Raw genomic sequence first — 16,147 nt, 5'->3', positions numbered from 1 at the left:
CATAACTATCGCTTCGATCGTTCGTTCGTTCGTTGGGTTAGCGCATATCTGCACGACTTAAGACATTAAGGACTATGCGAATGTGTGTTGTTTATTCATTGCAAAATATTTTATCGTTCGCATTATGCAGTGATTCAAGCACACTAATTGCAAGCAGAGGAATTCTTTAAACAGTTTCTACTTGCCTCTATGCCTGCCTATCTCTTTTCTATTTCGAATTGCAACCATTCAGTTCTCAAGTCGAACACTTCGTACATCGGTAAATATTTATTCAGAAATTTCGTAACACTTTATTACATTATACCTGCAATTGACTGCTTGCTTCAACGAATGATTATTTCTACGTTTCACATATTCAAAGTGAGATAATATTCCGTTTGTTCATTCGATCGATCGTTCGTTTGTATTTAAATAGAAACGAATTTTCTCCGAAAAATGTCGACAAGCCACTTGATGATCGAATTTATTATTCCAATCGCATCGATATTTGTATATATACGAAGTAATATATACATGTGACCGCGCCGGGCTGGGCAGCACAAATAATTGTTTGCTCAAGCAAAAAAAAAGAAAGAAAGAGAAAAAAGAAAGAGACTAGTCAAACTGGTATTCGAACATGAAAAAAAATTCGGTACTGGAGACACATTTGAAGTCGAATTGGCAAAACATAATCCAATTAAATAACTTGCTGAATGGGTAGAAAAAATTCGCGCTTATTTAACGGGCTTAAATGCTCAGGCCCAATTCCAAATGTGTATATAGCTCACAGACACCGAATTCTACTCACAAATCGTGTCTATTTCGGTGTAAAATAATAACCAGCATATATTCAAATGACGATAGACTTTGACAGACAAGTATTAAAACTAGCGGAAATATTTGCGGTTGACTGAATATGTTAGGTCAAAAGTATATTCGTGCAGAATTGAATTATATTTGGTTCGAATCGCTATAACTGAATGTTGCAACGAAATCAGCTGGTAGCGCGAACAGATGTAGAGAAAATAATTGGGGCCAAATCGACCGCGGGCCACAACGGAGAAAAAAAATGCATCAAATTTAAACCAGCCAATTCGACAGTGGCTGATTTATCACGAGTGATTTTTTTTCGAACGCATCTCCTCTGATTATTATAATGATTCATCAGCCTGGAATTTCATGCAGTAAGTTACAGTTGCAGTTTCTTTTTGTTTGTTTATTCGACGGAACAACGTTGTGTTGCAGATATTTTATCGCCAAACGAGAATCCAATATTTACCGTGTAAATTTTACACGCAACCCACATCGTGAAAATATCAACAATGTGCCAGCATGAAGAATGGGCTTAACATTGAGATGGAATTCCTTGGTTTGGATATATTTGAAAGGAGTTAAAGGTAAACTACCGATGCTGATGGTTTTGTTGCTGCTGCGGCTGCTGCAACTGAAGATTATAAATCCCAACGATTAACTGCGCTTTCGTTTAATTCAAAAAGTGATCGTCTTCTTCGACCGTTCAACATAGTTTTTGAGTGGGTTCCCAACAAACTAAATAGTGAAAGAACAAAACTAAAGATTGTGTTTGTGCCTTCCATGAAACCTCTTTGATGCAGAAAATGCCATTGTATTGCGTTCTGTTTGTTGTTTGTACGTGTCTAGGTGTTCTTTTGAAAGCAACATGATTCACATTATCGCTTTAGCCAGTCTGAAACTGTCATTGCAATGGAATGTACGTGCATACCTCTGCATCATGGCTCAAAATAACTATAATGCATATATATAAAAATGAAACACAATACAAATATGTTATTGTTATTTCAACCTTCAGTCCAGTTCAGCCCGCACCGTCACACACAGTCGCAACACTTTGCACGGACTTTTATTTCATTCCATTTCTTTCACATATTCCGATTTTTCGTCATTGTCTTGGTGAAGTATGTGTGTATAAAAAACAGGCTGAATGAGAAAAAAGGAGCCAAACAATTTCATTCTCTTTCTTTTATCGTTCAATTGTGTGAAATAGATGCAACAGTTGGACGCCTTTATGCTTCGTATGTACACGGTGAGAGTTTAAATCACTTTATCATTTTTTCCTCGTCTTTCTTCTCTTTAAAACAGACGAAGCGCAAGCATTTAATGCTGCACACATCGTTTGTTGCCACCTCTTCTGTTTTAAGTTTCCATGCAAACAAATCAAAAGGTTGATTTGAAAATTCATTAAAATCGAATAAATTCATTACAGAAAGAAAAATCTATTTACGTGGAACGGATGAACAAGGGAAAATAAGAAAAACATGACGATGCTATACAGTGTAATAAATAAACTAGTAAATTGCACTGAAAACTCGTTTTTTTTACATATATCGTTCTATACGCACATACACCGACCGATCGGTGGCCGGGCACAATATCTTTGTGTGATTTCATGCCGAGTGAAATTTGCTTTCGTTTCGTCACAACTCTCGCAACTGATTAGAATGTTTGCGGCTAAAAATCAAAGTACAAATTGATATACATATTTTCTTCTTCTCGTTTGGTCAGCGTGGATGACACAATTTTCATTTTTGTTGTTGAAGAAGCATTTGAATTCTTGGAATTTAATTTAAAAATTGGGTCGAAATCGCACATAATTTCCTCCGTTCAATATATACGTTTATTCTTAGATCTTACCTTGCCACGACGATGCCGATCGGATTTCTTCTTAAACGGCATCGCGGTGTTGTAAATGGGCGAACTCAAATAATGTGAATTGCTTGATAATTGGTTCGCAGTCGTTTGGTATGCAGCGCAAAAATTATTGATATTATTTGGTAAGCATTTGGTATTTCTAGTGCTGCCGTTGTTTGCCGAACTAAAAGCCGTGTTATTGTACGCCGTTGTCACGTTCGATGGCAATAAATTATGCTGCGATTGTCGATGCAACTCACTGCTGGTGGTGTTGTATTTAATATTCGAATCATTGAGTGGCATGGTATGAAGCATCGGCGGCACACCTTGCATAAATTCTTTTGGATACATTGCACAACCGTACGTACTATTCAGGCAATTGTCATCGTACATCACATTTCCATTCGAATCAATCGGAGCATTTGCATTAAGTTTGCTCTGAATGTTATTTGAGGCGCGTAAATCATTGGCGATGGTTTCAGTTTGGTAGCCGTTTTGATGTGGTTTTGATTGCATATACCAAGCTGGCGGTTGGTGTAAAATGATGTCGCCATAATCATTATCACACAAATACGTTTGCTTTGCGTGGTACGATCGAAATGTTCCGATCGGCGATAAGTAGTTGTTGAGCTTTGCATCAGCGTCAGTGGAGACGGTGTGCGATTGTTCGTCAGACGGATGTGGTCGAACAGACAGTGGTGTAGTCGCTACGGAGGCGGCTTGCCGAGCAGTTCGTTGCAACGATGGAAAATGTTCGGTTGGATAAAATTTCGATTTCGATGGGGCATAATAAGTGATGCTGCGTTTACGCGTCGTCTTTCGGCTCGATGACGGTCGTCGACTTTTGCGTGTTGACGAAGACGCCGATGAGCAACGCTTACCAAATGTTGTGATAATGCGCTTCTTTTTCGTTGGTTTCTTGAAAATGTTCAAACTAAACGTCGGTAGTTTCATTGTTGATGCGACGAATGCACGGACACCACGAACACAATTCAAATACAACGGCGCAAATACAAGGAATGTGTCCCCTCGAATTTTGTCTACTATTCTTCTTCGTTTTTTTTTTTGGTTAACCGAAAAAGGGGGCGTTTTATCACTCACATAACACTAGAATACGCATAAAATGCATTATTATACAAGTGATTCATCTATACATCATCGACCCGAAACCAACGCAAATCATTTATTCGTTCGTGTTTTATCATAATTCTGCGAAGTCATCAAAATATAGAAATGGCTACGATGAAAATATGTTTCGAACACGTTTTGTCGATTTAGATCTAGACGCTATTCACTCAAATCAACCGAATTTTTTCGTCTCTTTAAATGCCGAAAATTGTAATTTAATATATTTGTTCGTAGTCAATGGAAAATTTAACATTTGATTCAATGCATTGAATTCTCGTTCATTTCGTATCGTTGTTTTGCTTAATTCAATTGAATGCACATTCAATCCATTTTTAATTTATTTTTTGAATTATTTATTCATGAAATTCCAACTGTGAAATCTCATTCCAATCTGATGTTGCTGTTTTTTTAATCGTCTAATTCAATATTTATATGTTCACATTTGGCGGAAATGACCTTTCCATAAACTTTGCACTAACAACTCAACCGAATGACACTCAGCGACCTTTTTTTTCTCTAACGGATTAACTTTTTTTCTGTGAAATTACGTCTGTCACACACTGTTCGAGGGATGAAAATGAAACTGAGAGAAGTGACGAGATATAAAAGTTGATACTATGAAAGTGTGGTGTTTCAACCCTTAGACAAAAACGCAATATGCTTCGTTATTTCGGGCCCACTTCTGGCGTACTGAATAAATTTCTACGATAAATTTTGGTGGAAGCAGCATTGCTTCGAAATATATGTATCGAAACGGCAACAATAACATATACGCAAGACACAATTGATGACCGAGTCGAAGCACCGCAAGTGCGTGTTTACTATCCAACTTGTATTTGAACTGTTTTGTATATTTTTTTTTTCTGTTGTTCGTTCCTATTCCATGTGTAATTCATTCGTACTCTTCTCTCACTTTCATTTTAGTTTGTGTACACACGAATCGAGTATATCGTAGCCTGAGTAACTTGGAAATTCATTTGTCGGTTTTCGATTTTACGTTATTTTTCTGCTAATTCATTACATTTTTCTGTTTTTACCGCCGATAGTAATCCGATAGAAAATCTACAAACGAATGCACTTTTTTTTTTGCTAACGTTAAACCGAGTCGGTTTCGGCATGTGAAGAAGCACATTCGCCATCGACACACTGAACTATGAATCTGTAGAAATTCACAATTGTTATTATTAAAGTGCTGGTGCGGCGCGAATCGTTTCATGCAAACAGAATGCCAGCTGTGGCATGGCCAGTGTGCTAATAAAGGGCTGAGTGCATTCGGTAGTAGACCAATTGGTTTTTCGACACGTTAGCGTAATATTTTCGAATTGAATGGGGCAAAATATGCAAGATTTTTAATTGAGAAATTGATCACGCATACGGAAAATGATGATGAAATAAAGCCCCCCGTCATTTTTTTTTATGAACGACACAATTTATACAATTTTCATCGCATTTTTATTGTTGCCAATGAAAACGCACTGGATATATACGTGTATATTATTCAATAAACGAAAAATGCGTACACAAAACTCCCGTACCGTTCAACTCACTGCAACCGACTACACACGATTAAAATTAATTTAAATTTTCTACCAGCCATAGATGCGTTGGCCATACAACACAATTTTGATTTGATGAATATAGCACATTTTTCGCGCGTGCACATATGTTTTTTTTCAATTTTATCACGAAACCTTTTCAGCTTCAATTAGATTAGTTCATATGTATATGATTTCAGCGTGTCAATTGTATTCATTGTGAATCAACGAATCTAAATGAAACGATTCGCGTTTCAAATGCACCAAAAATTATTAAATGGTAACGGTTGAGAAACGCATATCTGTCGTGATAAGTAAGCTTGTGAATGTGTGGCGTGCATGTGTTCGGGGAAGAGCAAGAGAGACACTGGAAGAATGAAAGCACAAAATAATTGTATAGACATGGATATTGCCCATCCATACACTATACTGGCATCGGAAAATTTTGCGCAATTAAGTATGCTCAAGTAAGTATGGTCATTACGGTTGATATCTGGTTCCTGCCTATCATGACACGATCACGACCAAATTTGTATCCGTTGAGCCACTGTATTCAAATCATATACTCTGTGATAGAAATTCGGTTTGAATTCCCAACACATTGCCATAATGTTGCTTATTAGTCTGAATAATTTCGAGATTAGTTGAGTGATAAATCGTATCAAAATATACGCCCATTCTAAAATTGAATACACTGAAAGCTGCTTGAACTGAAAAATGGACGAAAAAAGCGGTACTTACGAAAAATATGTCCTCAGCCACTGGATCACCGAGCACTTCCAACGATTCAATGTTCATGGATCGGTATTTATGAGCGCGATCTTTCTTCCGTAGTCCCCAGCTACCGACATCGCTCAATCGATGACGCAGTTTGCTGCGCTTTTTCACGGGCAATGTGGTTGAATCTCCTGGCAGCAACGTAGCCAATGTGGTAGCCGACGATGATTTACTATCTTTTGGTGTTTTGCTGTCATCACTCACTTTCTGGCTCGAAGATCCATTGGTTTTTGTGTTTTCATTAGTCTGAGAATGGGTCGGCGATGGTGGCGGAACATTTTGGTAGCATAACAATGAGCTTCCATAAATCTTGTGTGTTGATCCAGAATTGACATTATCGCTGCTTGTCGAGCTGGATTTCGTTTTGGTTTCACTCACATTTCCCGTTGACGTCGAGTGTAAATTATTTGGTTCAGCTAAATTATTATTTGTGTTGCTGCTAGCAATGATCGATGAATTCGATTTTGTCACATTATTTTTGTGAATGTACTGTGGCGGCGAATAGTTTAAAATATTGTTAAGACTGTTGTTCAATGCCGATGTGAGCGGTGATGCAACAGCTGTTTGATTTGATTGTGTACGCGATGCCGCTGAACTTAACGTAGACGATTTCCGCATCGGTGTTACTGGAGCATTTCGACCATTCGTTTCGACTGGTAGCTGCGGTACGCCTCCACTGAAAAAAAAAAAACGAAAGAGAAAACCAATTAAGCAAAAAAGCTTTGAGGTTTCTTTCAAAGTTAAACGTTGAAGTGTTTTAAACGACGATCGCGTCGATATGATTAATCATAGTACAAAACGAATTTTTGTCTATGACAGTTCATTTCCATTAATCACAACAGATTTTTTTTCTAGTTGAAAATGGATATTAACTTTTTCACTTATACCAAAAATCAGAGCCGAAATAAGTCAATTACTTTGATTTTTTGTAGTTTGACAACGAGACACTACCGTATCGAGTATGACATATTGTAACACGAACTGAGCCTATAAGCTTGATTGATTACCTCGCTTTGAGACGTGAACGTCGACGTTTATTGGATATTGATTTTCGTTGTCGCACTTTGATCTCATCTTCACTTGAATCGTCATCGTCCGATTCAAAAACTCGGTGTTCGTTTTGTAATTTGCCATAGCAATTAAATGAAGATGGTCGAAATCTTGGATTCGTTCGTATTTGATTGCATTTGGTACAAGCACTGATGGATTGTGGCCGGTTTTCCGAAGGGCGAACAGGCACACCGTCCATTCGAAATGGCAGTTCCATGGGCGATTTAAAACGTAAATTTCGATAAATCAAATCCGTTAAGTCATCTTCACTACTCTCTTCACTGCTAAATAGATCACTATTTGCCATTGGGTATCGTTCGAGCATACGATCATTTATTGCTCTTTGAGCTCGACGTTGCACTTTTGAATAATCCATTTTTAAGCCAAATTCGTCCTACTAACCGCTTCAATTTTTGAGAGCTGACCTATTTTGCCGTTGCAAACTAAAGAAGATGAAAAATTCACAAGCGCACCGAGAGCTTGTTGTGAATGCTGCCTGAAGTATGCCGAACAACTGTAGACCTAACGACATTACACTTCAAGCTATGGTTTCATTTGACACTTTTGATAGCATTCAATTTAACTTCATTACCACTAATTTTTGTCTCTCACGCGCACACACACGCATGTACGCTCTTTGCGCACTCTGTTCTATTTATGAAAGAAGGTTCACGTACTGAATCGCATTCAACTTGAATGAAGTGAAAAGTGTCAAAGGTCAAGTGAGAGAAACACAAGCTTGCATGAACAAATCGCAGCTGTGAGATATTTTGAGAAAAATTATGACGACACAACCCGTCGGAAAAACTAATCAACTGATCACCGCAAAAGATTGATTGTTTTCAAAATATTTTTCTTCTATTTTTTCACACCGTACTTCCTTGTCTCTCGCTGCTCATTAGTAGCGCGACAAAGTAAACCAAATTGAACATGATTTTTTTTACTCGTCCTAAATTAACCAGAAACTAGTTTTAAATCCACTTATCGGTGTAAACTAGACTTGAAGATTACAAATTTTGAAGAATGAAACGGAACGTCCGTTTTATTACAGCGTTTCTATTCAGAAAGGCCAAAGCACCGCACAAAACACTAGAATAAAATGTACATTTTTATTTTATCGTTTATGACATTCTCGTGTGCTGTTATAATCGGAGAAGCTTAGACGGAGATTTTTAAATGTCGCGCACGTCAACCGCGTTCGGGTTTGCATGGCTCGAAGGGGCACACTCTCACAGAGACTTGCTCGATTATTGTCACTTGACTCAAATTGAAACGTCTCCTGCAAAATGATCAAATGCTACTGAAGCCGATTTTTGGATCAGGTCGAAACAAGGAACACACATATTTTTAGAAACGAATTTTCTCGGCAAAATGTTATGCGAAATGCAAAAAAAAAATTTCGTTCATATTTTTTGTTGGTACGTGGGCTTATGACAACACTCTTCCACACGATACAAACATCACATCACCCCAATTCAATATATATTTCAAACGAAATATTTACTGTATTTTCTTGTGTCGTTTTTTCTTCCTTCTGTCGTACATTCGTGTCGTATGCGATTTTCCAATTCACATTTTCCGACGTAAATGTCATCACGACCGTCACAAACACTCGCCACATGAATCGAAATAAACAACACAATTGTATTCGGTCGAATTGCGCCTGCGTCAATCATTTATTTCGGTTTTCATTTCGATGCGTGCAACAAACAAAAGCAGCTGAACGCATGACACATTGGGCATTCACATGAAAGAACTGAACGTTGAACGCAATTTATAAATCATATGGAATTTATTAAACGGTGATTTGTTTGTTTTCACGAGAAGGAGCGAAAAACGAAGAAGATTTAACAGCCTACTTTCGCTTTTCACACATTGCACTCATGTGAATTTTTACCAAACATATGTAAATTGAAAATTCCCATCTGCAAATAGTTTCGTTTAATGGGAATTCTTCATTTTCGTAAATTGGCAATCGTTCAATGAACGCAAACGTTGACGTCGAATTAGTTTGTGGTTTTTTCTCACTTTATTTCTATTTGCTTTAGAGCGGTGAAAAAGTGTTGTGTGTGTCTTCTGATTTTTAGCTATGTTTTGAATACATTTTACATTGTTGCCAATCTATCAAAATTTAAAAGCACCGATGAAATATATCTAAGGCGATGTGATTTGCAAGGTGTCAACATCTGTTTCATAATCCATCTGCTTAGTGCGTTCGAATACGAACGTGAAAAAAAAACGGTGAATGTCTAATGTCGTGCGTCTGATATTCGCGTGGCTAATTTTGGTATACGTTTTATGTGGTTAGTTAAGTATCGTAATAATTATGGGATAAGCGGCTTCTTCAGTATGATAAACACCATAATATACTTTCGAATAGTCTCAAAGCAAGATCGAATAAACACATTGCCAACATAGTAGTTGTCGGAATGATTTGATTTGGATTGCATTGGATCCATAAAAAATGCCTCGAGTTGAAAATGAGCACTCATTGAATGAAATTAGTCTAATTGCATCATTTTTATTGATCTGGGTTAAATTGACTCAGAGAATCGATCAAAAACCCGTATGACAATCTAATGAGGAAAGCATTTGAACGAAACCAGTTGCATTTTAGATCACAATCTAATGCAGACTCCCCTTATACGGGTATTATATCTATTTTTCTCTTCTCTTTCAACAATGGCTCATTTGGATATGTATATCGAGCTGAAATCTTCTGTCAATATTAAGATTTGGTTCATAAAAATTTAAACCTGATTTTTTCGTTGTCGAACACAACTGAAATGTGGTTATCAAAGTAAGAATTCAATTTGAAATTGTGCTTAGTTTATAATATGTTGAAGAAAAAAAGCCATTGTTTCCATGGACCGTGTGATTTTACAGTGCAATTTTCCCATCATCACCGCCGTTTATATCGTTCCGAGAAATGTGTAGCAACAAAAATGCTGACAAATCGAAATGGATCTTCTCATCGAAGTCAAGTTAATGACACTTCATCGCATTGAAGTGGTCTTAGCAAATTAGAAGTGGACGTTTGCTACTATTTATGTGTCTGTCGAACGAGAACACGTAACGTTTTTCAAGCACACACACACACACACTTTGATCATGATGTTATTTGAAGTAGAAATAATTAAAGAGCTGTAGCGCTGTATGAAAAGAACGACTAGCGTTGAGTATCGTTAATGGAACTAATTTTAGTTGTTTGGCGGCCACGATGTAACAAAATGTCAATATACTCTGGCTTTGCCAATTGCGAATTTAAAGTTTTTTACGTTAGTTTGTTGCCGTCTGCGTGAGCAGCAACAGCGAGCAGTATCGCAGACGCCGTTTAAAATGCAGCTCGTTGAACAATCATAAATATTGATGTTGTTGTTTTTGTAACAACTGCATAGTTTCACTTGAGATGTATGTACATAATTCTATGCTCTTTTTTCTTTTTTTTTTTTGCTGCAAAACACATGCATACGATGGGATCGCGCTTAGTTTTCACTGAAGACATGACGAAAATATGATTACTTGAGTAAAGCGCCACAAGAACTTGAGATAGGAACTGCAATAAAAAAACAAATACCATGTTTGCGTGTTTATTTAATCATATGGTGAGACAGATGATGGAAAATATCGTCTATTGTTTACATGTTTGTGAATTGGCGCTACCACACTAAAGAGAAATATTCATTCTTACTGACTTTCGCATAAAATATCGTCTATTGGAAGTTGCAATGAAAATGAATTACTATTTCATGCAGACAAGGGGCTGCGTTCAATTCGAAAATCAAAGTAGAGTAGTGTTAATTAGTTAACTCTGAACTGGCATAAATTCGTAATTTAATTAGCTGCTTGGTGTTACTTGAATTCTTTTCGGAGAAAAATACAAGCACGTTGCTCGCAGCACTCCTCAAAATTGAGAAAATTCAAACGCAACCTTGTTTATTTTCAGTTTTCAAACGTAAAAGAAATCGTAGATCATAGTGGCGACACATGTATTCTCGGCAATTTCTTTTCACACTGAAGATGCATTTGATCCACAGCAATTTTAACACGTTTCTGCACTCGACTCGTTAGTGCTCACGGTCTTAGTTTGCTACGTTTTTCTTTGCCAAATATGGAACGATTGATTTAATTAGATTTACTGTTGCTGCCCAGCATTTATTTGGAATGCTTTATTCATGTCACATTAAATTCCGTGAAAGAGCTAGAAAAAAAACTTTGTGATTAACTGCAAATGAAAGAGCAATATCAATTACCCGAAGCACTTATGTATCTTTGAATTGAAATAAAAGCGCAATTTCGACGATGTGATTTGCTTTGATGTTCTTTTCTATTTTCTGAACGCGAAGCGTTTATAGAGAAAAGCATGCCGATATGGAATTCAAATGTGTTTCCTCCATGTTGAAAAAAAAAGTAAAACGGTTTGCGTTCATTACGCATAGCTGATCTATCTGCTTCACGGTTGACAGTGTATAATTTTATACTTTATGTCTACTTATAATTTCATTCATATTTAAATTCAACTCTCTCCTCACATCAGACGCAGCATGTAAATCGTGACGAATGTTACACACTGCGTGTTCAATTGTCTACCATAAAAAATAATGTGAATCGGCGATATTTTCCAAATTAAGTTTGATTAATATTTGTCCAATAAAACTTAATTTTGTTTGTTTTGGGAAACAGGCCATCCAATGATCCTCAACATATACGGATTTCCATTCATCGGTATCACACGGTTATGTTTTTCAATGTCTTTATATACATAATGATGAACGCAATAAAACTAGACAATAAAACCAATCGGTCTCATATGATAAAAATCGAATTCATATTTGAAATTCCATTTTATCCAAACACACATACAAATAAAAATTTAATGCCACCGTGAACATATAAACCTCAAAACTTGGCTTTGCCACGTAGTTTTTTTTCCTGTCTCTCTATCTCTGGTTCTCAGTCAGTGGTCACATTTTATCACAAGTGAATGAATGGGCTCGGCTTATTATGAAATATTGCAGTAATTGGATGCATTCTATATTGTGTGTGTGATATGCTTGAAACCATTTCCTTCCGGTGCTGAGTTGAACTAGAATTTCAAATGAACAGCTAATGGAATCAAGCTGAAGCATTGTGTCGAGTAGAATGTGTGAAAAAAAACATATGCCTTTAATTCTGAGCCTCTTTTTGCTAAAGATCAAACTTGTTCTGAAGTGATTTTCTAATGAGATAAGACATGTTTTTTTGCTACCCTCAAGAACAGATTGGCAATTTAATAACGCAATTAATTACAACTTTTTTTTTAATGATTAATGGAGTCATTTGCGCATTGTGCAAAAGTCAAAACGTTTCCGGAATAAATAAACTTTTATTCATGTTACAACATAATATTTGATATGCATCAACATGAATGCGACTCACCTTTCCGTTACATGTCCATCCTTTTTGTCGTCAATCATTGTTTTCTGAGCATCTGGAAAAACAACACAGAAATGAAACAATTAAAATAGTTAAAATAGATTCAATTGGATATTTTGAGCAGTACTTCCGCTACAGGAATTACGCACAGCGCATATTTACGAAACTGTGCAGCAGTTTCATTGATTTTTCGTTTGTTAGTGTCAATTAAACCTTTCCGTTTAATTAGAACTATGTCTATTTTTATCGGGTTGATTCAACAATACCAGAAGCATGAAGCATGAGATTAACGAATGAAGATGGGGAGAAAATGGCGTAGAAAAGACATAAAGGCATCTTTGGAATGTGTATATACCATGTGGAATGTACGAAGAGCAATTTATGTCACTCTCAGGAGAAGGAATATCAAAATGAAATATGAAATGAAACGTAACGCATCACGACGCAGTACAGAATTCGAAGCACATGTACTCAATTGAGCGTGGGTTCAAGTTCATGGACCTATGGTTTCTCAGCTTATATTTATATAAAGGAAAAAAGAGCCTATTGATTTAATTTCCAAATGTGAATATTATTAATTTTGAAATCTATTCGATGTTAACACGTACAAGATAAACGAGGCTAGTGTAGACAAGATGTTCATTTTTCAAATTAAGGTGCTCTTATATATTACTTTTTTATTCTAATTAAGAACACACGCACACAACTGGTACGATGACAAATTATCGCCTTGTTTTCGGGTTGTTCGTGGATGAAAAAAGTGAGCGGAGACCGAGTCAGTCAGATAAAGATCTGCAGCGATCAATGTTTAATTAAGAGTTTTTTCTGTTTATTCCGGCCTTATCGGGGCTCTGTTCAGTGTACAAATCAGCGGCACGGTATAATTGGATGATTGAGTTTGGGAACTGTGTACATCGAATGGAATGGCGGGAGAAAAAGAAGAAGAAAACATTCGTTGAACTTTGCTTTCGTTCCAACTCTTTCTCGCTGTAGTCTTCATATGAAATTTTATGCACAGCGCGTACAATATGCGACGAGTGAGTGTATAAACATTTTTATTTGATGTGCATATACACAAAGAGCGAATGCGCATGAAATATCCAAAGTTAAACCGAGCTCGCAATAACACCGCGGTGCGCGAGCACGAACACTGAAATTCATTTACTCGGAATTATGAATCTGTTACAAGAAGCGAGTGTTTAAAAAGAGAAACGACTGCAAGAGTCTGTTTACTTTTTCTCCATTTACGCTCCGCGCGCCGCCTGTATAGTATGGATCACGGGATTATTGACGAAGGAAATGAGAAAGATCGCATCAAAATCGCTTGTTTTGTGAAAACAATGCAAAGAGTCAGCGCACTGCTGTTTATATGCGGTAGTAAGTAAATAAATGAAAATGCTTGTGTCACAAAAGTTCGGTTTTGTACCGTTTCGGGTATGTTTACGTACGATACGACCGATTAATTCGTTCATCGCAAGAGAAGACAATACGTTAATAATACAGAAGTAAGTAAACAAGGTAGAAGTTATAAGAAAAAGAAGAAAATGGTTTGAACAGTTTGTCTACTTAGCACAAGTAATGCAGGCACAATTGCATGAATACTTAACACACTTTCCTAGTAGAACTGCGAAATTTCTGAAGAAAATCTCCTCGCGCATAATATGGAATGGTTGGCAGTGGATAGACGAGCGATTTTATAAATACCACGAACGAACATTAGAAAATCCACGACGCCGTCGTTGGCAAAACGTTTCGAGGTCGCTGCGGCTACAAATGATACTGTTTTTCTTTCTCCGATTGCGCGTTGATTTCATAGAAATGGCTGATCGAGCGGTTTTCTCTCTCTCTCTCTCTTTACTTCGGTTTTAACTCCATAAAGCAGAAAAGTGATATTGGAAACACATTTACGGTTCTGTGTACAAATTTCCAAAGCCAAAACCGTCTAATTGCATTTAGTTTTAGTGGTCAGCACCAAATCAACATGATTTCGATTCACTTTGCTAACTCGACTTCACTACATGCAATAGCAATGGCACAACCATCGCGTTTGTATTTGAGACACACACACACACATACAGCATTTCTATAATAACATGCATTTATTCTATAGATGTATGTGGACAAGAGCTGCAATTTCAGCGGTTGTTCGCATTGTATTTTTCGTTCCCTTTGTTTATTTGCCAACGGATTGTTTTTCTATTGAGATAGTTTGGATAATGGGTCTTTGTATACAGGAATCGAAACACTTGAATTACTTTTCAAACTTGACGAGAAAAAAACAGCACAAGCCTCACTGCTGCCAACTGAAAACGGTCTTTTGTTCTATTGCCAGTGAAGTACTGAGAGAGTATGTCATCTGCTGACGCCAAACAAATTTTGTCAAAATCCATTCGTAGAATCGCACAATGAGATCATTAAATGTCACATTGGCAAAAAATCAACGACAGATTGTCTTCAGAGTAAGCGTAAAAGAAACCGGGCGACTTAACGGTATAATTTGAGCAAAGCGACAATTATTTGGTTCAATAGATACACACACACTCGCGCGCAATTCGATAGTTACCAAATTGGCATAGGTCATGCCAAATGGATACATATATCTATTGCGGTCGATGCAAATATGAATTACGGAATTTTGTGGCACATTAATTGGTTAAACCGCACGCGAATTCCACATTTTTCATTTCCGAACGTGGCGCATTTTCCACATCAAAATTTTATATAATTTGTTCGCTAAAAACAAATTCATTACGAAACTTGGTATCATTTCTCATGAATAAATTCCAGAACGATTGTTTGGAGGCGGCGTGGCAAACGGATTTATTTATTGAATTTTTATTTTGAAGTCTCAACATTTTATGACTTTCAAATGAAACGCAGAAGCTCTCGCATCGTCGAGAGCCGACAGAGCACATTGGAGAAGGAAAAAAATGTGTATCAAAAGCAGCCTACATTGTTCAACATTATACGTTATACTTAATTATTTTTGTTTGTTAGCATTCAAGAAAACCGACTCCAAAGCGAGCAAGACATGAGAAAATAAACACCACGATTTTTCGTTTCAGTGTGTTTTTGTGTGTATGTTTTTTTTCCCTTACACATCTCATTTTTCTGAGCAATACACACATATACTTTATACTTTCAAAACAATAATTCATCACGCTTACGCGCTTTGATTTGTTCGGCTATTATTATTATTATTCAACCGAAGGAGCTGGATATGTAAAAAAAGCCAGCCTAAGAACATTACTCGAATGGAATAAATACAAAACGAAATGAAGAACAAAAAAAAAACGAGGAGAAATATTTGGTGGGTCGAAAAGAGTTGAAAATTCTCAAGGATCAATCAGAGCCATCATACATTGCCGAATCATTAATGTCTATTGTTGGTGGGAAATGATGTCGAATGCAATGAAGTAGAATTAAACGCATGATTTTTCCTTTCCTTATCGGCGTCAACATTGATTTTGAGAGCAAGCGGCCATTCATTAGACCTACATCACCAACCATCATCTTGGTTAGTTTGATCAAGTTTTACACAGCGTTTCTCTAGCTATGCTCTCGCATCATCACTCGGTCAACAACAATTCGTTTCA

General features: G+C 36.8%; 1 protein-coding gene across 6 annotated transcripts in view; it reads right to left on the bottom strand.

Moving 5' to 3' along the window:
* LOC129575984 (tight junction protein ZO-1) overlaps nt 1-16,147 on the bottom strand; it is a 41,532-nt gene that overhangs the window by 21,369 nt on the left and 4,016 nt on the right. For 2 of the 6 annotated variants that reach the window (XM_055460280.1, XM_055460377.1), the window contains exons 2-3: nt 12,555-12,606; nt 6,051-6,762 (exon numbers count right to left, since the gene is read on the bottom strand). In XM_055460280.1, the coding sequence (XP_055316255.1) occupies nt 6,051-6,762; nt 12,555-12,606 (764 nt within the window). Of the gene's footprint in view, nt 1-2,649; nt 5,335-6,050; nt 6,763-7,093; nt 8,434-12,554; nt 12,607-16,147 lie in introns of those variants that run through there. The other 4 variants (XM_055460291.1, XM_055460396.1, XM_055460300.1 and 1 more) reach the window with 4 other exon arrangements.

The sequence above is a fragment of the Sitodiplosis mosellana genome, unplaced genomic scaffold, assembly GCF_009176505.1.
Source record: "Sitodiplosis mosellana isolate CC-2019 unplaced genomic scaffold, AAFC_SMos_1.0 Smas_scaffold_1, whole genome shotgun sequence".
Taxonomy (NCBI): Eukaryota; Metazoa; Arthropoda; class Insecta; order Diptera; family Cecidomyiidae; genus Sitodiplosis; species Sitodiplosis mosellana.
The sequence above is the reverse complement of the archived record's forward strand: the minus strand, read 5'-3'. Positions and strand labels throughout refer to the sequence as shown.